The 25213-nt window shown below is 39.4% G+C and overlaps 1 protein-coding gene across 1 annotated transcript in view; it reads left to right on the top strand.

Moving 5' to 3' along the window:
• REEP3 (receptor accessory protein 3) overlaps positions 1-20601 on the top strand; it is a 37604-nt gene extending 17003 nt beyond the window's left edge. Inside the window, exons 3-8 of the mRNA XM_030951103.1 lie at positions 3019-3095; positions 3591-3711; positions 5625-5738; positions 13186-13333; positions 15777-15928; positions 16670-20601. Coding sequence (XP_030806963.1) covers positions 3019-3095; positions 3591-3711; positions 5625-5738; positions 13186-13333; positions 15777-15928; positions 16670-16726 — 669 coding nt within the window. The 3' untranslated portion in view covers positions 16727-20601. The remainder of the gene's footprint in view (positions 1-3018; positions 3096-3590; positions 3712-5624; positions 5739-13185; positions 13334-15776; positions 15929-16669) is intronic.
• Positions 20602-25213: the final 4612 nt, after the last annotated feature.

Here is a 25213-nt window from a genome sequence, read left to right as displayed (position 1 = left end):
TTGAGAAAAACACAATTATAGTTACTTCAGTTTTTAATTAAGCTATTAAATTATTGACTTGTCAGTGTGAGCAATGAGATAATCATGAGAATGGTAACCAGTTGCAGTCACAAGGAGCTTTAGTCACTGTGCTACTTCCCTGTTTTAAGAGACAGCCTGGCTTGATTTCAGCAAGTAACCTGTCCTGAATCCCGGCCTTAACTCGGCTGCCCGGCTCAGGGTGGGGTCAGGGCCAGCAGTTCCTCTTAACTCAGCAGCCATAGGTGTGACCTAGGGCAGTTGTCTGATGTGTGATGTCTCCACTTTGTACCTGGTTGTAGTTGTAAACTGTGGTAACTGTTGTTCCTCCCTTTGAATGTCTTAATTTAGCCTCATCACCCTGTCAAGGCCTCAAAGGAGATGATATTTGTACTTCTTCTGATTTCTGTGTACAAAGTGATTGGAGCTCATTTGTGAGATAGAACTGGTGCCTGCCAGAGTTGAACTCATGGGAGAAAAAAATCACCACAACTGAGAGGAGAATTTTCTCTGTCTCATGCTTGTATTACTCTGTCAGGAAAGTCTATAATGCAAGGAATTTATAATCTGCTTTTCTTCCCTGCTCGTTCAAAACTGATCCACAGGCTAAGTAGGGCATAGCAGTTTCCAACCTAAATAAAGGAAATCACTTTAAGAGGTTACCATTGCTTCTTGCACTATGTTTTCTAGAAAAAGAGAAGGAATATTTTAGAATGCTGAGATATTTTCCTCACCTCAGTTGTCCAATTAGCTATGACCTGTCTTTCTTGGGCATCCTTACACAGGACCCCTGCTAGTAGGACCTGGAGTTATATTTTTTCAGTTCTTTTAGTGTGAACCTGTGGTCTTTGAACAGTCCCAGAACTTGCAGTCACATACAAAGTATTCATGGGATCAAGATGAATAAGAACCATCCCAGTGACGTTTTCATTAGCAGGGCATGACAATGATTCATCAGTGAATTATCATTTCATTGCTGGTTGGGCTGACTGTCCAGATAGGTCTTAGGGATGATCCATTGCTGCCATTTTCCCAGCTGGGAAAATTTTCTTTCACAGTAAAGGGTTTAGGTTTAAATGCAGCTTTCCAAATGGCACAGGTCTGCTGCCACTCACACTATGGCCCAAGCACAACTTCCTTTCCAGGGTTTTGTGTGGCTCAGGAGCCATCTGTGTTGCTGAACTTTGAGCGTTTAAACACTAAAATATTTTAGTCAGCCACTACTTCCACCACTAAAAACCAACCAAACAAAAAGAATAGCCATCTTGACTTGTTGTGTAGGTCATGATGCAGCAAACTGATCAAAGATTATGTCTGGGGGATCAAGTGTTGAGCTGACTATGGTAATTTAAAAGACTTATGGAATTCAGTTCTAAAAATTAGAATCTGTTTGCCTTTGAGATTTATTTGTTCTTGTAATTACCCTGGTTTAATGGAGTTGACTAAGATATTTGAGACCTTTTTTTCACTGTGTTGCACCAAAGTACTTGAAATAAGCATCTGAAATGTAGTTTATAAGTCTGAACAGACCAGCCTTTTAAATCCTGGCTTCAAAATCCTGATCTGAAAGAATGTGCTTCTGACAGAGCCAACAAAGATGAGCTTAACACTTGGATGCTAGGGAAAAAACCCTCAATGAAACAAATGTGTAATCACTCTTTTAACATGAAAAATAAAACTCAGTCAAAGCTTCTGTTACTTGAAGTAGATGACAGTGTTCTGGGTAGTGTGAAATCTGACCTTCCATTTTTAATGTCCTTTTTTTCTTTTTTCCTGGTATGAAAACCCCTCTAAGTCGCTCAGGTTCATTTGTCAAGGATACTTGTGGTACCTACTGCATTAGTTGTACTAGAATATCATTTGTGTTTTATAGAATCTTTGCCCAGTCCTCAGCAGGACTCCTGGCACATCTCATATGCCCTTCTGCAGGGCTTTTTTACTGTTCCTGACAGCCCAGGAGAAATTCCACTTCCACTGTTGTTCTTGATTGGGTAAACAGGTGTTGATTAAAGAAAGTACAGCCTGGCTAAATAATTTTGGGGAAAAATACAGTCTTGTGTAGCATCTTAAAAATTGCATTGCATTATGCTTAAGCTGATGGGGCAAGGTTGGATTTAATTTTGTTTTCATTCAGGTGTTGACTCAGGTTCATGGAAGGGTCACCAGTCTAAATGTCACATGGCCTGTCAGCAATGACTTAGCTGCTGTGTACATTTGTCTTCGTTTATTCAAGCCTAAAATATCTAAATCTTCTGAGAGACTGAAGTGAAGAATGTTATCACATGACTGAGTTTCTTTTCAGACTGAAACACTGAAAAGCATTTAAGATAAATGGGTCTCAGGTTCTGACAGAGGAAGTGGTTTTAAACTATAATTCACATCCATGAAATAGGCAGCAGTGTATCATTGCGTTTTGAGTAGTTATTTAAATCCACTTCAAAAAAGATTGTTTTAAAAGTGAAGATTAAATCTGAGCCACATCCTCTGTGGGAAGGTGTGTGTGTATATGTATCCTCCCTTCGAAAGAAAGCACCATGAATTTAGGGCTCAAACTAGTCTCTAACAATTGTGGTGGTTTTGTTTTATTCTTTGCTGGTTTGGTTTGTTTGGCTTTTTGTTTGTTTTTAAGTGGTGTTGTGTTGTTGCAGATTTTTTTTTCCTAGGAATTTAAAGAACATGTGGATGTTCATTTTGTACGAATAACCAGTGATGGTTTGCAGTGACCCATTTTCAAAGTACATTGCATTTGGCATCTGATAGCTTAGGGAAGATAAATGCATGGGAACTATTTCTGCAATATTTATTCTGAAAGATGTAATCAGCTTAGGCAACCAAATTTGAGCAAATGCTCCAGAAAAATGAGTGTCTCTCAACTGTTATGAAACAAACTACTGTTGAATGTCTTGCTTTGACAACTCTGAACACACTGTACAGTGTACAGTGTGTTATGTGTAAAGGTGAAATCCAAGCTCTTAGTGAAGATGGTATTTTAATTTCCAGGTTCGCTGGATGATGTACTGGATTGTGTTTGCTCTTTATACAGTGACTGAAACAATAACTGACCTAACAGTCTCTTGGTAAGACCCTGCCTTTGATGAAGTCTAGAGGAAACTATATTTGTTTTTGATGTTTTTTGATTTGTACTGATTTATTTTGTGTAAAGAAGTTGTGCTTGTTGAATAGCCCTTTTCACAGGAAATTATCTTGGTGCATAGGTGAACAGCATCTATTTTTAAGTTTGCTGTACACTATCACTTGAATTAGGGACTGTAACATTTCCAGCTTCACTGTAGAACCTGAACAGGGGAATGGAACTTTTAAAAGGATGGCCTAGAATTTCTCTGTGCAGCAATGTATAATGAAAAGCAAGTATATTATCTGTTGTCATTTTTTAAATGACAGTAGTCCATAAATCCATAACTCATTTAATTTTTGTCTAGTGTAACTTCTATTTGAAGAATCCTATATGCTAATATAATTGTGTTTGTTTTAATATCTCTTTATAATGATTAATTACTGTGCATTTTCTTACTGCAGTTGTTGATTTTGTGCAACCTTTAACTTGTCTGTAGGTTTCCACTGTACTATGAACTGAAGATAGCTTTTGTCATCTGGCTCCTTTCCCCATATACTAGAGGGGCAAGTTTAATCTACAGAAAATTCCTCCACCCACTGCTTTCTTCTAAAGAAAGGGTAAGAAATTACTTCTCAGATTTTTAATGCCTAATATGGAAACACCATATGCTGAAATAAAAGCTGTTGCTAGATACACTACAAAAGCAGAGCAGCTTGTTAGTGTCTTGCCTGGCAGCATGAATTTGGACTAGCAGAAGCAAGTGCATGTGACTGTCCATGTCTGTGCTTCTGTTTAACTCGTCTGAGCAGACAAGGTCCTGCTTCCTTTTGCCATGAGTTTGGTGTTCCCTGCTCTGCTTGAGGCACTCTGAGGAGCCCAGTGGAGTGGCAGTGATGCAGCTTGGAAACCCAGGGCACCAGGAGTATTTCTCTGTCTGCTCTGGGGTGCCCTGACCCCCAGGGGAGCACTGACTTTGACCCTCATCCATGGAGAAAGTTTCCTAGACTTCAAGATAAACTAGAATCCACAAAAGTGTGAAATAGATTATACAGAGTAGTATAGGTGTTATCACTTGGTGAGAAATTTAGGTTTTAGATTTTTTAGTGTGTTGTGGATGGAAGCAAGATGGAGGGCATAGGGTGTCATCCTGGGTTTCTTGTCCATGTTTCTTCTTCCTTCTCTTCATAGGTTTGAGGAGCATTTGTAATTTGGCAAAATCTACGTTGCAGGCTCTTTAGGATCAGTTACTGACTTAAAAGAGAAAATAATCAAAGTGTCAATTCTTAATTAGATTGTTTTGTCTTAAAAGACCTCCTACCAAAAAGTTCTTAACCATTTTGTGCCTGCTAAGGAAAAGCTGCCAAAGTCACAATAATGAAGCTGTTTTACTAATAAGAAATAATAAACACTTAGGTCCAAACACAAATTGCTATCTCAAGTACCTTCAATCCAAACCCAAAAAAGCCAACAATTAATAATACTCCCCGTGTAAAAGTAGGAATGCTTGCAGTAGTACTGCAAGCACGTGTACAGTACTCTCTGCACAGAAGCATGAACACAGCTTTACTAAAAGCTGTTGATGTTAACATTTTTTTCTACTAGCATAAACTAGTAATAACACTTCTTAGGATGATTGACATCGTTGACTTTTTTTGGTTTGCAAACTGACAAGATAAGAGGAGAGACTTGTTACTGAGTTTTAAGGATAGACCAGTCTGCCATAGTAAATACCCAAACATAGAAATAGCTAGAAAATGGTTTGCTTTAGTCCAAGTATGACAGGGACACAGCTCTGCTTAGCTCTTTTTCAGCATCCTGTTTGGATGTGTGGAAAGAGCAATTAGCAAAGATGTGAACACAAGCACTGAGAAACCTCACACTATAGAAAATAGCATTTGTAAAGGTCAGTTCATAAGGCTAGACTTGGCCTTTATTAGGCAAAGAAGTAGCTGACAAGATTGCCACGATAGGAACAGTAAGGTCGTCTTGACCTTCTGAAGGTTGTGCTAGGAACAATTTGCAACTTTGGAAGGTGAGGAGATGCTTCCCTGTAGTCTCCAAGCTGTGGGGAAGCACCTTGCAGACTTTTATCTTCACCTCCAGGCATTAACCAGAGCTGGAGATAAATGTATTGTCCTTGGTGTGTAACTATTTCAAAGCTGTGGCTTTGGAAGCTCTTTGTAAGTCAGCTCTACCTTTGCAGGGAGCTCTCTGACTTCCTCATGTTAGATGATGTTATTTCTTGGAAAGCTTCTGTCCAACAAGTTAAACTTACTCTCTCTAAGGAACTTGTTGCAATGTTTCTGAGCTGTACAAAAGTGATCTATTTTATCTTCTTCTTTGACCACATATAATCCATTTTTAAATGAGAGAATTGTAATGAAGGAAACACCTGAATATAAAGATATATCCCATTAAATATTTTCTTAAGTATTTCTTGTCTTCCTTTACTGATGGAAGAATAATACTGTGGAGTAATTTTGCTCTCTTATGAGCAGCCTTCTAAAATTTCAATATGTTTTTCTTTTAGGAGATCGATGAGTACATAGTCCAAGCCAAAGAAAGAGGCTATGAGACCATGGTGAATTTTGGAAGGCAAGGGTTGAATTTGGCAGCAACTGCTGCAGTGACAGCGGCTGTAAAGGTAAGCTTCTGCTTGCATTAATTGCTTTTGAGTTTGATATAGAACAGTGCAATTGTACTGAGGATCTGTCATCTTACATAAAAAAGGTAAATTCTGCAAGCGTACTAAAAACCTGGGATGCAATTAAAGGCTTGCAGCCCTCTCCTCCTCATACTGTGTGTGTTGTTTTGTTTGTTTAAAATGGTTTGTAGTTATTTCTTGGATGATCAGATCAGTTTACTCTAATTCAAAAGGTACCATTCAGTTTTCTGTGCAGGCTTTTAATAAAGGTGACCATTGTTTCTTTTCTGTCTCTGTTGTGCTTTCTTGTTGATAAACAAACTTTTTAAAGGATTTCGGGCTTTTCTGCTGTTTTTCTCCAATCAACCTGAGGTAATGCCACATATGAATTAAGGCATGAAAGACGACTACCATGGTTAAAAATTCTCTTGACACAATTAACCTGTTTGCAACTTGTTGGGTGAATTATTAAATTAATATACTAAGCATAAGCCTGCCTATTTAGCATACACTTGCTTTGTTATGTGTTTTCCATTAAATTATGGAGTAGTCTGTTGTTTTTCTCAGATTATCTTCCTACAAAACTCATCACCCTCAGTATTTCAGAGAGCTCTGGGTGTAGAAAGACAAAATATAAGCTTATATGTCAGATTCTAAGCAGTTTGTGCACCACTGCAAGGAATATACTTCAGACAATGTGTATCCTACCTAATAGTAATTTAAACAAAACAAACAAACAAAAAAAGATGAAAAGGTGTATGTCCAAGTGAAATCAGATTTAAGGCAATCAGGATTAATTTCTTTCTGGGAATAAATGGAACCATTGTACTCATAGTAACAGCACTGAAAACCTGAACACTGTCAGTAGATAACAGAAGACAGTGTAAAGATCCCTGGCTGTCAAAGTTGAGTATGTACAGCTGGCATTTAGCTTAAATGTCTGGGCTTCTATGTGAACTTCCTGCATTATAAATGAAAGACATTCCTAAAAATTACATTTTCACATGCTACCTCAAAAAGCTTTGGAAAAGTAGTCATGCGTATCTTGTTTGTTCATTTTCTCTCTTTTTAAAGATACCTGTGGGTGGTAGCATTATGACTTTTTGTTTTTAAATATGGTCATAATGAGACTAAAATACTGAGGAAGTGATTAAATTTGATCACTGTGTCTTTTTGTTATTCAAATTCTTAATATTGCCTTCAGACATGAAATAATTTAGAATGTGATAGAGTGCACCTCCAAAGGAATGAAAGTATCCAGAGTGAAAATAGCTTATTTTAATAAACCAAACAAACCCAACAAACAAACACCTAAAGTGCTCTACTGGGAGAAATAGTTTAATTGCTAAAATGCAAATCCTTTGTATTACAAATTTATTACAATAAGCACCTGTAAGGATTCTTATGCTTTGTGTGTGCTCCTTATGTTTGGCTGTGGTTGGATATTTCCTTGTTAATTTTTAGGGTGTAACAGAAATATTGTAAAATAAGTAACACCAGTATCTCCTCCCACTTTCTTCTGAAATAATGAATAACTTTTTCTGAAATGTCTGTGTTTAGATTTCATTGCTATTCAGCTGTGACTGGCAAGATGCCTGCTCTGTTTGTTAAAACTTGTTAAACATGCTCATGAATATTTGTACAGAATTAGTTCAGTGCAGATCAGATGCTTGGGAAAAACAACCACCACAATACCATAGACCTAAAATAGGCATGATTTTTTAACAGCATGAAAGAGGAGACTCACTGAAAAAAAATCTTTATTTTGGCACGTTAAGCCTCTTGGGTTTGTCATTCCAAAATGCTGAGCGTGCCTGCTCCTTGCAAGCAAATGGACACAATGCATGTGTTCTTGATTTTGTTCCCTGTTTTTCAAGAGTTGACTGCTGCCTCCAGCAGGTGAAAAGATTATCCCTTCACCAGGAGCTGGTGGAGCATGCTATAGGATTTCAGGAACAGAACTGTAGTAGTGAGATCAGTCTTGATGGGAAAGAGGGCACACTTTCATCACTATTCTTTTTTTTTTTACCCTTTTTTTTTAATAGAGCACACATGCTTATTCTGACCTAGCAGATCTCAAGTTAGGAGAGGGGGAGAGGCTAAACATGTGTGTAAGGTTAAACCTATGTCAAAAGACATTAAAATGTCCAAGAAAAGTGCTTATGCTGACTTTAGGAGGGTGTTAAAATGGCTTGGAAACTTGCTGAAATATTTTGAATATCAAATGTGGGAGAGAGTGATTTTCTTCAAGGGTTGTCAGAGGAATAGGGGATTACCATTAAAAGGCTTGTTGGCTCTGTTAGGGAGGTTGGAGCAGCCAGCCAGGTCAGTCTGCTGAAATTTGACATAGATTTAAACCCCCTTCCCTATAGTTAAATTTAAATATATTTGGCAGGAACAGTGGCTTATAGCTTGCATTCTCATACTGATATTTTTAGCTGATAGTAGTTAGCCACTGTTCATATAAAGTGTAGTGTTTTCAAAACCTGCTAAATAGCATACATTAGCAAAATAAATTGTGTTAAATTAGCATGTCAGAAAACAAATCTTTGTAAAATCCTGATTTTGGGAGATTAAGAGATGAAAGATAGTCTGCGTTAAAATTTTTTCTTTATACTGAAGGAAATTTTTATTAGTAAAAGAATGAGAAACAAGATGCCTCAATGCTCGGTAGTTTATGGATTTGGGGAAATTATATCCACAACACTTAAGTTCCAACAATATATCTCATACTTTGATGCATCTGCTTTTCAGGTCTTTTGAGATGATGGTTACCTCTATGTTTCAATTTCTGCCAATCCATGAATTCAGATTTCTTGAGCTACTAGTGAAACCTGGTGTCTTTATCACTCTGAGCAGGGGGACTGCTACTTAAGCTGTGAAATGTTCTGTCCCTCCTTATGAGGTCACACAAATAGTGTTAATTTGTAAAGTGCTGCTGGTGGTGATAGTATGTTTTGAGGGCTGTGTCTCAGACATGTTTTATGAAAAATCCTTAGGATTTTTTCTCCTGAGAGGCTGAGAGGCCTCAGGAACAAAATGTAAACAATGATTATCTGCTGCTGTGGAATGCAACAGGTGGATCTGTGATTGGTCTCATGTGGTTGTTACTAATTAATGGCCAATCACAGTCTGGCTGGCCAGACTGTCTTGGTCAGTCTCAAGCCTTTGTTATCATTCTTTTTCTATTCTTAGCCAGCTTTCTGATGAAATCCTTTCTTCTATTCTTTTAATATAGTTTTATTGGAATATATGTCATAAAATAATTCAAGCCTTCTGAAACATGGAGTCAGATCTTCGTCTCTTGCCTCATCCTAAGACCCCTGTGAACACCATCACAGGGCTGTGTTTTCTGAATGCCTGCTGGTCATCCTGAATCTGCTGCCTTTTTGCTGATGGAGTGTTATTCTCCTGGCCTTGCTCAACCTCCCCTTTATCCCCACTCAGGGCATGGCAGAGGAAGGAGCCGTCTTGCAGCCAGCTGTGGCGCACAGCCAGGATCTCTCTGGGGAGCAGTAGTGCTGTCATCCTCCTCCCTGCTGGGCTGCCTGGCATGCTGCAGGGGTCATTCACGGGACAGCAGTCCCTGGGCAGGCTGAGAGGGAACAGGAGTCATTCCCTGTCAGCTTGGATGGGATCAGGGAGAGAACAGCTGAGAACGTGGGTGCTGCATGCTGCCTGGTGCATTGGGAACTCGTCCAAGGAAGGCAGGCAGCTCCAGTCAGTGATCCTGCCCCCTGAGGGGTGCAAGTGCCATTGAACAGCAGAGTCCCTGAGGCACACAGTGTGGGGTTTGTTTACAGCCACTTCCATAAAAGTACGTGCTCAATAACAGAATAGAAAATGGCATTTCATATATGAGGGTCAGCTGATGAGACTGCATGCTAATAGCTTACTAGAGGCTGAGTAGTCTTGAAAGGAGACCCTTAAATGGGCTTTATTTATTTCAAAGAATTGATTTAGAAACATATTACAACTTTAATTGGTGTTTCACATTGGTTACTGCTAATGCAACTCCAAAAAACGTTTTGTATGTTTTAGGAAATGCTATTGAATAATGAAGAAAAATCATTCTTTAAGACTTGCATTTTGTTTAATTCAACACACAGACTTGACAGTTCATCTCTCTTCAGTGTTTGCCTACATAGAAATTTTAGTGCTGAAGTTATGTGATTTATTTTCTCTATCCCCTGGCACTGTAATTGTAAATGTATGTGTCTCGATCTTTTGGGCTGTAATTTAGGTACCAGCCTCTGGGCTGAGTGCAGCCTGGTGTGTTCCTTCCTTACTGGCAGGCACTGTTGATGTAATGGGCCATCAGTGGTAACTGCTCTGCCATCTTCTCCTGAGCAGCATCTTGGGGTGTGAGTATCTGGGGAGAGGTGTTGTCTGCTGCCACATCCATGGGAGGGGAGTGGAAGCAGGAGATCATCTTCAGCTCCACCTACACCTGAATTACTCTGCTTTTAGGGCAAACATGTTGCTTTCAAGCTGTAACTCTTTGACCTTTCAAACAGAATATTAAAGCTCTTAAAGCATTATTCTAAATGTGAATGTTACTCTCACATTTCTTGCTGTAAAGGGTATTTAATCTCACATTTCCTGCAGTAGGAAGGAATTTAATATTTTTCAGCCAGACTTTCATCCTGAGCTGATAGTAATCCAGATCTACACAGAATGCTTTGTTTCAGCAGAAAGCAATTAACTGCTGCTTTTGGGCATGGGGGTGGAAGAATCTTAAATGCAGTGTGAGCACCGTGCTATGCACACTCCCACAGAACACCTTGAAGTTTGTCCTTCAGTCTGTGCAGTGGAGTTCAAGTAGAAATCAATCTTGATTTGGCTAGACTGGATGTTCCCAGGGGTGGGACAGGGACTGGGGGCCCTGAAGGGAGTAGCTGCATAGGATTGGTGCAATGTGTGATGGGGACTGTCCAGCACAGCAGTGCTTGTGCAACCCCCATTCCTACTGTGACTCCCAGGCATGTGTACTGCATCTTTATTTGTGTATATATCCCTTCAAACTTCTCAATGTTTTCTGTGTGTAACTTGAGTAAAACTTTCCATCTTGGCAAGTAGTTTTGGAATGAAGGGCCCATTGTATAAATCCCTGACGTCCTCCCTGAATGAGGCAGTGCTCCACAGGAGCCCCAGCTCAACCGTGCAGTTTGGTTAGGGGCACAATGTTATTTTACGGCACATACTTGACTTTTTTTCCTCCTTTGAAAAACAAAATTCTGTATCCAAAAGCTGCACTGGAAAATAGGGCCGAATGTTCCTAGCTTGGATCTAGTCCTCTATCTACAGTGGAATAAGAAATATAGGCTTGTAATGTGAATTCTTGGTATGTTACTTGTTATAATCTTAATTGCATTATTCTATACAATTTCCAAATGTCTTTTTGTAGTAGATCACATGATGAATGAACCTGCTGGGCAGCTGTTAAACAAGTGTGTCTTTCTGTACTTCTGCTGCTGGCCAAAACCAGCTTCTGTCACTATTTTAAGTAGACTCTGTTCACTCTTGGTGAGTGGAATTGTGCTGAATTTGTATGGATTCTGCTGAGAACCAACTAGGTCCATTTTATATACTCACCAGGGTTCAGTGAGTGAGACTTGAGTCCTGTTCGACCTCTTTCAGCATTGGACACAGTCTGATGAACAGTCTTGTATCTTACAGCAGGGTAATATATTTACTGTAAACTATTACTTGTCAAAAGAGGCAGTTCTTTCTGCAGTTCTCTTCTCCATGTCCTAGCAGCTGATAAAGGTCTCAGACATAGCTGGTTCCTGATGTAGTTTACTTGAAATGCTTTTCAGTGCAAGAAGTGGAGTAGTGGAAGGGCAGGATTTTTCCTGCCTTAGGAGGGACTTTTGGAGACCTGCCTCAAATGAGCCATTTTGGGGAATAAATTTGACTTTGGGATTTTTACAATCTTTAATACAGACAGTGTGCAGTGTTTGTAGTGCATTTAAACTCACAAAGGCAAGCTGTACTTCAGTTTGTGAGAACTGAGTCATCCTACAAATATGTAGGAAGAGATAGAAAAGCTAAGGCTTCTACTTCTCTCGCAAGAAACCTTTTCTTTGTTGATTGGTGACAATGTATGAATGGTGGGGTGAGAATTATAATAGATTTGTTGTGCTTGAATAGAATACTGTCCACTGTCTAAATTTTATATGCTGTACTAATAACTAGTCATCAGAAAATTAATATTAGGTTTCAGGCACTTTTCTCCCTGCCTTTTGGTACCCACACAAACTTAAGGAGCTTTAATTCAACTGTCTCTTCACTTTACATGGCTATTTTTAACATGGACTAATTCAGTGTGCTGGTCTACCGATTGCAAGAACAGTTGTTGTCATGAGAGTGGGAACAAATGGCTGTGGTCAGCAGTGCCAGAATTGCCTGCTGCTGGTGCTGTTGCAGAGGAAGGTGTATGGAATTGTACCCAGGTTTCTGCTCCTGCTAGCTAACATGCTGGTCAAATGAAGAATTTTACTTAAAAGCCAAGTCTTTAACACCTGCTTGAAGTGGAATTCATGCACGGGCTTGTCAACCTTTCCCTGAAATGGTTCGTTTTTGCCTTATGCCAGAGATGGAAGAATTAAATGTTATTTTAACATGGCTTTGAGTACTTGTTCTTGTGGTCTTTTTATTTTAGTTGCTTATGCAATAAATTAATCTTTAATGCTTTAATAATAACATCTGATGTAAGATGAAAGAGCTGCTGGATGACCTTTCTTTCCAACAGGGAAACTTCCATATGTTCCATATGGAAAAAAAGGAAAGACAATTGGAGAAGGAATACTTGATGTTCATATGTGATTAACTATTCTCCTGTGTAGCGTTAGGTTTTGGGTTGGTATTATGTCAGTAAAGCTATATTAGGAAGAGGACCTGCTAGCCTGGAGTCCAGGCAAGACCTCTGGTTTGTGGTTTCAAGTTTCTGTCAACTGGAGCTGCTTTTACAGTGCTGCCAGTTTGTCTCTAACTTATTTGAGTTAATGTTACAGAGTGTATTTTTAACACTTTTCTCCTTAACGTTATTCAGATTTGTGGAGGATAAAATATAAAGTAGCAGAAAACTATCTTCAACCGTACTCTTAAAATGGAAGTGTTACTATCATGCCACTTTGAACTGCCGTGTTTGAAGTGAACATTTCTGATATGTGTTTCTTTTAAACACTTACCCTCAGCCTTTATTTGCTCAGATGAAAGGAGTGAAATGCAGCATTTGTAATTAGGCTGCCAGCTTGTGTAACTTTGTCATCTGGGAGCAATGTGGGTAAAAGCAATACCTTTACAAATGTAAAGCAACTGCATGTGTCTGTTCAATGGGTTTTGTTGTGCAGCAAGGAAGCATGGGCTTAAACTTCTTAACCCAAGCTGAGCAGCCAAGTTAAACCTCTGCCTGGTTTCCAAAGAAACTGTTGTTGTATTTCAGAGCCAAGGTGCAATAACTGAGAAACTGAGAAGTTTCAGTATGCACGATTTGACTACTATACAAGGAGATGAGCCTGTTGGACAGAGAGCTTATCAGACATTGCCAGAAGCTAAAAAGAAAACCAGAGCCTCTACAAGTGAATCTTCAGGTATGTATCTTTTTTTCTTCCCTACCTAAAAGAACAGTTCACCCTAAGCAGAAGTGGAAGAGCAGAAATGCATTCCCCCCATTTCTAAATGGAAAAGGCCTCAAAGAATTCTAGCACGCTTAAGCAGAGTACACTCAAGCAAAGTAAATCATGACAGTTAAGAAATCCTTCCTGAATTACTTTCTTCTCACAGCCACTCTCAGTGTAATCATACTGTATTCATTACTCCTGTCCTTGCCAACTGGCAACAAGAATTTATTATCAAAGTAAAAGTTAATTGGAAGTCAAACGTTATGTGATTAAGTGGAGTTTCTGTGACAAATGTACAAGAAGTTAAACAAGAAAACATATGGAAGCTCAGTAAATAGAAAATTAATAGAAATTAATTCACCAGGGTTGTAGTAATAGATCAAAATGTAAAATTGTTTATGATGATAGGAATAATAAAGGCATCAAGTTTTCATAATGGACTGATGCCAGTCAGCACTTCAAAGATGGTGTGTGGTCACCAATATATGGTTTTGTTCAGAGATACTATTATTTCATTATTGTATTACATGTACTGTTATTGTCATCATCACTTTGCTTTTGAGCTTGTCATGCTTGAAGGAAGGTTTTGCTGGAAGTCTGGTAACTACACCTTTTTAAATGGCAAGGCTACGATGTCAAGGAGCTGATATTTCCCACAAAAGAAGTAGGTCTGGGCTACTTCTTTTCACCTAAGCCTGTCATTACTTCTTATCCCTCTGTTTTGGGGAGGAGTAGTGTTTGTGGGGTCCAAGGGATTCCATGGGTAGTGTGGTAGCCCTTGATGTTTGTAAGGAATAGACGGCCAGCTGAAGGGACCCAAGCTGAATTGCACATTGTTTCCAGAAGGTATCCTGTGCAGGGCAGTGTGAACTGGAGCTGCTGGCTGCAGAGAAAGCCAAGAATTCATGAAGAGCTGCACTAGAGATGATGCCACTGCAGCTGTTCTGCAGGGTCTGTTCCTCAGTAAGACAGCATTACTTACCTAGCTGAAATAGCTTGAAAATGCTCTGAATTTAATTTTTAAAAAAAATGTTTCAGTTTATACTGTATAAATAATCACTGATTGTGAGATTCAATCTCAAATGTCAAAAAACTTTCTTACAGCTAGTTGAATTAATTAATTGTTTCTGCTCCTGGTCTGATATCTAGCATACACCTCTCATGTTTTCTTGGAATTTTCTGCAGCATTAGGAACTTTAAAAAGATCAAAAGTACGCATAGATTTAGGAACACTGTGTAGCAATATTCTGCTGTGCTTAGCAGGGTCTTGTTTTTTGTGGTCTGAGCTGGGAGTTCTCTGCAAATTGGTTGAAAAGGCCTAGTTGTAGGACATGGATCATAGGATGGTGCTGAGCTGGCAGTGAAAAAGGGAGTGCTGTGGAAAAGGTGGATGGGATGCTGATGCATCACATGTTACAAACAGATAAGAAGTATTGGTGTCACTGCAAACACTGCTAGTCTGAAACAGAGAAACAGATGTCATTGAAATCTTTTGTGTTGAAAAAGACGAATTGAAGCTGTACTGGAAGCAGAGATGTGTTGCCTCTAAAATGGCAGAAGAGAACGACAGAATGTCTGCCTTAAGTAGCTGTGGAATAGATTATGTGATTCTAATTTCTAGGGAAAAAACATTGAGAAAAAAAATTAGCTAAGCCTAAATAAAACATTGGCTTAAGATGAAATGTACACAGGTCATTAATAAAGTTTGGTTTGGAGTCTAAAAGGTGTTCCTGAGTGTTACAGCCTGTAGATTCTGGGATAAAAGGAGAGTTTTGTGGAGGAAGGAGCCAGAGTGGATTGGGGAGCTTTGTGATAGGTCTGTGATGGGGATTCGGGGTAGTTGGACCCCAAGGAGCTTTTCAGGATGTGTTTTTAAGCAGTTTGTGCCCTCTAGTGAGAGTCTCAGGTAATAATCTTGGTCCTGGTTTTGCAGGATGTTATCAACCCTTAACAGTACTTGGGTGTGTTACCGAGGTGAAAGGAGCTTTGGTGTTAAAAATGCAGGAGGATGAGAGTATGAAGAAGGATCCTATGAATGAAAGTCATGGAATGGTTTGTGTTAGAAGGGACCTTTAAAGGTTTAAGTGTGATCTCCCTCTCATGTGAATTGTATCCAAAAATCTTCAGTACTTCTTAAGATGACCACTAAGGTTTTTGCAGTTCAGCGTAAAGCAGAAGATGTCAGCAGACTTGTGGTTCCAGTTTTGACAACTGAAGAGTCACTGCATTTCATACCTGTGGAATGAAGTGGCAGAATTAGAAGCACCAAGCTCGTGGTGGAGTTGATGTTTTTGTTTTGAAACGAGCACATCATTTAAAAGGATAAATCATGTGTGGTAAAGATGAAAACCACAGCTTTCTTAGAAATAAAAAAGTTAACAGCTACTTCTTGTTGTATAATTTTTTTTTCAAGGTTACAAAACTCCACTGGAAAAAAATCCTGGAGATGATAAAACAGATGAAGAGATGGAGGGGACACATTCAGAGGATGAAATGTTTGCTCAGAGAGGCCTTCGAAGAACTCAGAGTATGAAATCTGTGAAAACGATTAAAGGCCGTAAAGAGGCAAGTGTAATCCTGGTTAATTGAGTTTGTTTCTTCAGTCTATATTGGCATTTTTCATAGTGCAGAAATTGATTTTTAATCCTTGAGAAGTTGTCAGCAATAACTGAGTTCTGGAATGCTAAATGGGGAAGGAAGTATATGACAATATCTAGGTTTGGAGCTTTTGTAGTTTGCAGTGTTTAGGGGAAATACATGAATGAAATGAACTAAGCAAGGAGCAAGGGAGAGGAGATGAAACAGACTCTGTGCTTGCAATGCTAATTCTGACACCACTGAGCCCAGTTTCAGGAGTGCTCACCTTGGAAGGGTTATGGATAGCAATATTATCATTTGCATGTTGTGCACACTTAAACATCTCCTGTTCAATAGATAAAGAATATTCAGAATTTTTAAGTTCCCATAGACACACGGCCTGACTCTGCGATCTACAAAGAGAAGATCCTAGTTAGCATTCAATGCACTTTGTATGTGCATACATCACAAAATTTAGAGATACTTCAGGATAAATCTCTGTGGAGTCTCATAGAAGCTTTTGGGTCATTCCAGGAAAACAGATGATACTTATTCTTCTTGCCCAATTCTGTCGAAACTTTGTCATTTAGTCACAGGCAGATTATTTTAGTGAAACTGGGGTGTCCAAAGCACACTGCAAGACATTTGCACAATAAGATTAGTGGGCAGGTGAATCATATTTCTGCTTGGTGTGACTCAACTCTGTTATAATTTTATTTTTCTCCTCAGATACGATATGGATCACTGAAATACAGAGTGAAGAAGAGACCTGCTGTATACTTTTAAGTGTACTGCATAATGCCTGCAAGAGAAACTGCTGTACTATAATAACTTGAATTCAAGTGTTAAAGATCTGTGTACAATTCCTAAAATGAGTCTGTATGAACAGATATGGTAGGACTTGTTTTTGTGAACCCAAATGATCAGATAAAGTATTACTCTGTTTTTCTAGAATTGTTTAGATTTAAATCTGGACAAGTTACAGCATGAATTTCAGCACTCCTTAAATAGGAGTTAAATGAGGAACAGGAAATACTCTTTTGCCAGAGGTATTGAACAGATTGAAATAATTGCAACTCCAGTTGAATTAGCAGAAGATTTAAGTATCTAGAGCTTGTGAGAATTGAATCATACTGTCCCCAAGTTTACATTGAAAGACAGATATACTTGAAATATTTTTCTGAACTTCAATTCCTGAAAAGGCCTTTGTGTAATTTTTAAATGTACAGTTTAAAGGACAGTGGATGATAGTGGGATTGAAAAAGGAAAGGTAAGGAAGGTGGGATACATCCTTAACATCATCATCTTGCATCATATTGCCAAGCTTAGCAAACTGGGGGTACATATAGCACTTTATGCAAAACTGTATAGTTTTGCACACTCTTAATGATTTACAACTGCACATGTCATTTTAGTGACTTGCTAGATAGGTTAGAGTTACATTTTGAATGCCAGAAATTCTTGTATTTTATGATCTTTTTAAAATTTGTCTTGATTCCTTAAGTACACTTAGGATGCTGTAGATATTTGCTACTAACAATATTATCAGGTGCCTTTCTATGTATTATAGGGCTGTGTGGGTTTTGTCTCTGTGTGTGGTTTTTTTGGGGGGTTTTGGGGGTTTTTTGTTTGTGGGGTTGTTTTGTTTGTGTCTGTCTTCCTCCATCTAAAGAGATGTAACATGATTTAAATCAGTTTTTGGTTAAAATTGTGGTAAGTAAAACTTGTAGCAATTCCAGTGATACGCCTCAGGGATCTGATCAGCCCATGAGCTGTGTGTTAAAGTCATGCTATCATCAAGGTATGTATGATAGCTTAGTCAGGCCCTGGTTTAGTTTTGCTCAACATTGCTTTAAGAACAAATATATTTATATATATCTGTACTTCACAACATGTATGAGTGTATATTTCATACCATATGTGGATTCTAAAATGGCCGGTGTAGTACTTTCTTTTATTGCTGAAGTTATTACTAAAATATTTGCATATAAATAGCTTCTTCTAAAAGTCTAGTTGATTTAGTCAGTCATTTTATAACCTAGAGTCCCATGGCATATCTGCACAAAGATTAATTTTGAAATGTCTTTCAATATGCAGTGACTTGTCAAAATTACTTTTTTAGGTCACCTTTGGTACTATATTCTGCAGTTCTGGGAATTAGGCTGACTTTAGTTTGCTGTGTGACTATATTTGTACTGTGGATTCAGGGAGGAGCCACCCACTTTTTGCAGACAGTATTTTATTATTTATCTTTGGGACAGACTGTGTTATTTCCCTCAAAGAGGAAATGGCATGGATTCCTCTTATCCTGGGATCTCTGACTTCAATCCTTAAACCTTTCCCCAGATACTGACAGTCATCTGCATGTCTCCAGCAGAGATTTTAAATATATTCCTGAGGCTTGGGCCTGCTGCAGTTCTTTTTCTTTTACAGCCATAGCAATTCACTGCTGGTCTGCAGCATTCAGAGTAGTTTTCTGCACACTTCACCCAGGGTTTGAGTTCTGTGGGTAAAAATGCAGCTGGTCTGTGTTGGTGTTGTTCCTCCCTGGCTGTGGGAAGTGTCTGCAAGCCCTGTGCAAAGCTGTGCTTGAATACAACAGCACTTCAGCATCTCTGAGGAACCTCAGTGCTTTAGGGAGAAGTCCCAGCAGGCCCCATGTGATTAAAAGGCTAAAACCTGTAATACTTCACTCAGAAACACAGTTTGATACCAGAAGACAGGAAGGCTGCTCTCTCCAAAGGAGCACAGTGCAGAAATCCCATCCCCTAACCAAAACTGTACCTTGTTATTCTGCTTTTCTAAGGAGCTGTGGGCAAGGAGTGATCACAAAAGCAACCTCCCCTGGAGTGTGGGACTTCTGCCCCAGGAATGTTTGTGCTTCTCCTCTGTTTCCCTGAGGTTTGTCTGTGTGTAAGACATTAAGGAACCCTAAGCTCTTGTATTTGCATCTCACCCCTCTCTGAATAGCAGACTAACCTGGGCCTGGCATGGAATCTCTAACTCTTACTGTAGAGTTGAGCACTTGCTGCCACATTTTGCTGTAACTAATCATGCTTGTTTTACCAGCAAGCATGGGAAAAAATTATCATCTTTGTACAAATCATAATCCTGCATGAAGGAGTAGAGTAAGCCATTTTTTCAGAATTACAGTTCCTGTTACAGGTCCGTGTAGATCCTGTTTTGGGAGTTGTTTTTATGTTTTTAACACATTTCTAGGGCTAGAGATCATTGAAGTGTTTCAGGCTCTACCACACTCCTGTCAGGAAGTTGCTCTGTGTGTCTCTATGTACCTGAGGCTGTAACTTCTGGCAGACTTAACTTACTAACTCAGTAGTGATAAAGGCTAAATAAATCCTCCTCTTTCTGGAATGTGCATGGAATTAGGAAAGCTGGCAGTATTATTCATATTCATTGCTGTTTGCATATCAATGTACTTCTGTTCTTTCAGGTAACTGTCTTATATGATCAAACCTTCAATATTTTCCTAGCTGTTTTCTTCAGTCTAATAGCCAACTGTAAAATTATTTTCTTGCCAGCCTGATTTTGATCTTTGAATTCATCCTCAAACTGGTTCACTGGATTATCATCATTTTTTCTTCTTACTGTTTATTGTTAGGGCACAATGACAAGCCTGATGTTTGTCAGGGCACAGTGGCATGATTAGCTTTCATCCCAGTGATACATAGTTCTCTCTCCTTGTTGAATTTAGTTTACTTTGGTTTTGAAACACTACAGTCTTTTAACTTTGGTTACAGGGAATTTTCAAACTTTTTTTTGCCTTAGCAACTGCAGAAGTCATCTGTCTAGCTCTTGCCAGGAAACCTCTTGAAAAAAATGTTAAAAATCGATGTTTAACATTCTTTTTGGATTTGGAATGTAAAATGTAGTTGATGTCAAATTATCTAATCTTCTGAACAAAGTGTTTCCTGAGAACTGACTGACTGCCACCAAGAGGACTGCTGATTTGACTGTAGGCAAACAAAGACTTGGGGTTTAAAAGTGCTTTGAAAGACAATATGTATTTCTGTTTAAATCATATCAAGGTTTCAAGCCTTTCCAGAATACATCTGAACTGACTCAGCTTTCTTAGCAAGAGCCTGCTGTACTTGTTAAAATACCCACTCTGAGATGAGGATTAAATTGGTGGCCTCAGCTGCAAGTGAGCTTAGGCTGGACTTTGATTGCAATGTAATTGCCAATATTGCTATTTCCTTTGGTGTGTGAAAGTAACTGAATAACATCCAACTGACATTTTGCAAACTATAATGAATTTTAAAATAGAGGATAAATTGGTAAAAGAGAATGGTGAAGAAAATGCTGGATGCAGTCAACGTGCTGTTCATGACAAAAATGTATTTTATTTTTGGTGTTGCTTTTATTAATGGGAAGTTGGTATTTTTAAGTACTTTTTCTACAAAAATGTATATGCAAAGGCAATACTTTAACATTTTCCAAGAACTTGTATTTTTAAATGCTACAAACCAGAGAATATACATTTGGACTGAAGATAGTAGCTTTAAAAAAAGCAATGTAAGCTTTAATTTTTATATTGTAATAATAACTTGCTGTCAACTTGTTTACATATTTGTAGGATGGAAACTTCATTATGCATTGACTTATCTTGATGCTGTCTTTAATAAATGCTGCTTTGAGCAAGATGCAGTGGATATTTTATTACCTGGATTACTATTAACAAACTAGTCACTGTGTAATCTGTGTTCTGTTACTTATTGTAATGGTTTAAGCACCAAAAACAACCTAGCTGAACTGTGGAGAGACTTGAAATTAAATGTACCCTGCTAAAGGCAATTTGAACATGCTGTAGTGTCACCTGGTTTGATTAGATGTATGCTTCAGAGTAAATGAAAACTGAGATGCTCAGTGTCCCAAAACAGTGTAACTTCCTGGGGAACTGCTGGACATCAAACTGATTTTGTTTTGTATTCCCTAGTCAGAGTTCTTCTGGTAATCCAGAGGAGATGATGCATAGATTAATTTGGCCCTTTCCTTTTTCAAACCTCGAGTCATCTGTTAACACCCCTACCAAAACCCAAGCAAAATCTTCGGTAACCACATTTTCTGGTCCTTGTTTGCAAGCTTCCTGGCTTAGTTCCTCAAATAAAAGAATTTCTTGATATGGCTAATTGAGGAGAAAGATTTAAAAGACAATAGCAATAAGTAGTTTTTAAGCATTGTGAAAATCCATCCCAGAAGCACAGACTGACTCTTAAGGGACCTTGCAGTGATTCAGTTTCTGATGTCAGAAAAGTTCATGCAGTACAAGCACCCTGCCAAGAAATTGTGGATGTCAGAAAGTAATGCTGTTGTTTTTTCCTTTATTTCTTCAGCTGACATTTAGCAGGTAGCGGGAGCACTCCTCAATGTTGGCTAAAAGCTGCCTTCCTGCTTTTTAATGTGATGCTGGTCAGAACCTCTCAGGGAATAATCTGATTATTCAAAACTAGTTCTGGTACGTATATCTTGGGTTAAAATGTTAAATATTCAGCAGCAGCAATGGTGACAGGTTTTTTGGGTATTTTTTTGTTGTTGTTTGTTTTTTTGGTTTTGGTGGTTTTTTTTAAATTCTGAGACATTGTGTATTTTCCCCACTGGTAGGGGAAATCTAATACATATTGTAAAATCCATAGACTTCCAAAATTATTTTCCTCCTTTCTGTAGATGTATTTAGGAACAGAATGGGAGCCTGTCTTATGTCTGCCTGCCTTTGCCAAAGTTCAGCAACAGATTGCTCTCTTTGCATTAGGAAAGGAATTATGAAAGCAGCTGGAGCAGAGACTACAAGGAATTCAAAATGTAGGATTTCGCTGCTGTCTGCTAATGTACGATGACTACGTGGACGGGGAAGCTAAGAAATTATTTAGAAAGTTCATTTTTTCCAGGCTGTAGCAGTTCCAAGGTAAGCAGCACTTTGACCCTCACTAGGTTTTCCTGTGTACCACACTCATTATGTTGTGTGGCACTCACTGCTTCCTCAGAGAGCTGCACCACCCCAGCCAATCTTTGTACTAATCTTAGTAAAAATGAGTTGAGAATACAGAGGGAAAGTCATCCTACCTTAGTGCCTTAAACAATAGAATTTCTTTATATGGCTGAGGAGAAAGACTTTTTTTAAAAGTGCCAAAGCACATCTAAAACCCTGTATAAAGTTAGTGTGATTGTAAACTAATGTAATACTAGGAAAAATGCAGCCATAACCATGTATGTTGTTCCTTCAAGGCATAACCATGTCTTGAAGGAACTGTACCAGCAGCCACTTACTGTGCTTTTGTCAAACCCCTTTTTGCCAGGTGTAATTAATGATGGTTCATGTCTCTGTTCTTGCTAACTTGAAAGGGGTTTCTTGTGCTGTTCATAGGATGTGAGCTTTTAGGTGTTACTCTGCAAGCCCCTGGGTGAAGAGAGCACTTACAGTAGTTCAGATTGATCATTGAATTGGCAGGACATTCTCCTGGCCTTTGGAGAAAGCTACTGAGCAAAATAAACCTTTGGTAGAGGCCTGCAATTGTTTTATATCAAGATTAAATCTTGATGTAAAACAATGCTTCTCTTAAAATCGAGGCCATGAATGAAGGAAAGCTGCTCCCTTGCTCAAAGCACAATGGAACAACTGCCAAGCTGTTCTGCTCTTTTCTGGGCTGTCTCTTGCAGCTCCCCTTTGAGTGCCAGTTTGCTGGAGAGATGTGGCTGCATCTCCCAAAGTCCTGCCTGGACCAACCTCCTCTCTTGGCAGCCCCTTCTCTCCTTGGCAACATTTTTGTTGGCAAGCTACAGTTAATTTTGAAGAATATTTAACAAGCTCCCTTTGTGTAAATAAAGTAGATAGCTGCCTTCTTTTAAAAGTTATATTCCTCACAGATCACTGTATCAGACTTGCTAAAACACAAACACGCAGCCACTAAGCAGCAAAAGTACCAGTTTGTAAAAGCAGTCTGTTCTCTTGTTCTGCCCTGCAAGGGCTGCTTCTGTAGAGTTTATTTCCTTTATTTTGTTGATGGAGATTGAACGTAATGAAACTTTAATATTCTTAGTTCTGTTCTGGTTTTGCAGGGAGTGTTCTCAAAAAAACTCCAGAGTGGTTCTTATGTTGTCTTCAGGAGCTAATCACTGTACAAGCAGTCTGTGTGCCTTGCCCTGTTGGGAAATAGTATTTTTAATCCACTCTCAGTCGATTTTCTTGTCTTTGATGATTTGTGATTGTGCTGCCTCAGTTTAGACTTTGGATGAGGTAGAAAATATATTTTATAAAGAAACCTATAATTTATTTGTAACTTTTCTTTTATTATAAATGCCTGTGCACAATAAGATACTGAAATACCAATGAGTGGCCCATAACTAGTTCTGAGCATTTTTATGAACCAAGACATTTTGCTGTAATCCCTTTCTGGTTCCCTTCAAGAGTTCAACATGTGTGTGGTGAGGAAAGGCATCAGGGATCACTTATTGTTCAGAAAGCACAGTATTAACTCTCTAAGTACTGCAGTAGTGAATGTACATTGTACTTCTTAATGAAGAAATTTTAATACCTGTTTATTGAAATAGCCCAAACACTCATCCTCACAAAACAAGCCCCTCTCTCAAACTTCTCCACATCCTAGGGTACTTTAACCCCTTAATCCACACCGAAGCATAACTAACTTCCTCAACGGAGGACAAAAGCGCGGTGGCGCTGTCGAGTCGCAAAGGAAGGACACGCACCGAGCCCCGCTCCGCACCACCCCCGGGCAGAGCCAAGCTGGAAACGTCCCTGCTCTCACATCAGCTGTGTCAGGACAAAAAGATTTCACCAATCCTCCCCTTCCAAGTGCACACCCTTCTTCGCACTACATTCAAAGAGCAGCACAAACTCCTCTGCCCTAACAAAGCTTTTTGCTCTCACAGAGTCTGGCCACAACTTTGAAAACATCTGGCAAAACCAGAGCTCACTGAGGAAGCTGCTAGCAGAGAAAGCTCTTGCTGCCTACAACTTCAAGTGTACCCATCGATTTACCAAGTCACACCCTGCTGTCAGCACTTCTCAGCTCTAGGTACCATCCTAAGCCTTCAGTCTCCCAGAGTCAGGATCCAAACAGAATGGCACCAGGGACTGCTCACACACTGAAGGTCCCAGGACAAAAAGGTCAGCAGAAGCACCTGGGTCTGATGGCACACTTCTCATCCACCAGGGGCCAGGGCTTGGCCAGAGTCCAGGCCTTGGCTGGGAGGGTTTCCTCTAAAATGTCCTACAAGGAAGCCTATTCATGTCAGTTGTGCAGATTTTCTTAAAATGATACATTTCTTGCAGATAACTACACGAGGTTATGTGAAAGTTTCTAAAGCAGCCAGTTTGGTGTGAGACAGCTGGCAGAAGTGTCTCAGTCATCTATTTTTAGGTAAGTAATACTGCTGGTGTCAGTCACATAATGCCCAGGTTTTCTCTTGTAAGTCAACTCTGGCTAAGGCCTGAGCATCACCACATCTGAGTTACTTGGCTTGTTCAGCTTGGAAAACTGGAGATTGAAGGGGCGACCTCATTGAGGTCTTCAGTATCCTCTTGAGGGGCATTGGAGGGGCAGGTACTGATCTCTTCACTCTCATGACCAGTAAACAATGCTCTAGGGACTGGCTGGAGCTGTGTCAGGCAGGATTAGGTGTAGGTATCAGGAGAAGGTTCTTATCCCAAAGGCTGCTCAGGCACTGAAGAGGCTGCCAGGGCAGTGGTCACAGTACCAAGCCTGTCAGTATTCAAGAAGTATTTGGACAGCACTCTCAGGCATAGGGGGATTCCTGGGGTGTCCTCTACAGGGCCAAGAGTTGGACTTCACGATCCTGCTGGGTCCTTCTGTGATTCTATGTGCACTGAATGATTATCTCTAGCTGGCTTGCACTGGCACTCAGAGCTTGTCTATAATTGCTTCCAATTTATTTCTGCAGTCAAGCCCAGGGCATTGACAGACTGATCAAACACAAAGGGTTTGAGGAAAATGCCCCTTTTTAGGTGACAGTGTCCAAGGCCAGGTTGGATGGGGCCCTGAGCAACCTGATTTAGTGAGTAGCATCCCTTCCTCTGGGAGGGAAGTGGGAACCATCTGATCTTGAGGGACTTTTCCAACCCAAGCCTTTCTGGAATTCCATGAGTATTTTGTGGGTCACTCAGAACAAATGAGCTCCACCAAATACTGAAAAAGTTGGCCTGCATTTTAAAAACAGATTCCTCAAAATACCGGTGAGACTTTAAGATGGAGAAACCCCAGGAAAGAAACCAAACACCTC

Source organism: Camarhynchus parvulus, chromosome 6 (assembly GCF_901933205.1).
Source record: "Camarhynchus parvulus chromosome 6, STF_HiC, whole genome shotgun sequence".
Classification (NCBI taxonomy): Eukaryota; Metazoa; Chordata; class Aves; order Passeriformes; family Thraupidae; genus Camarhynchus; species Camarhynchus parvulus.
Note: the sequence above shows the minus strand (reverse complement) of the source record. Positions and strands in the feature narration are given on the sequence as shown.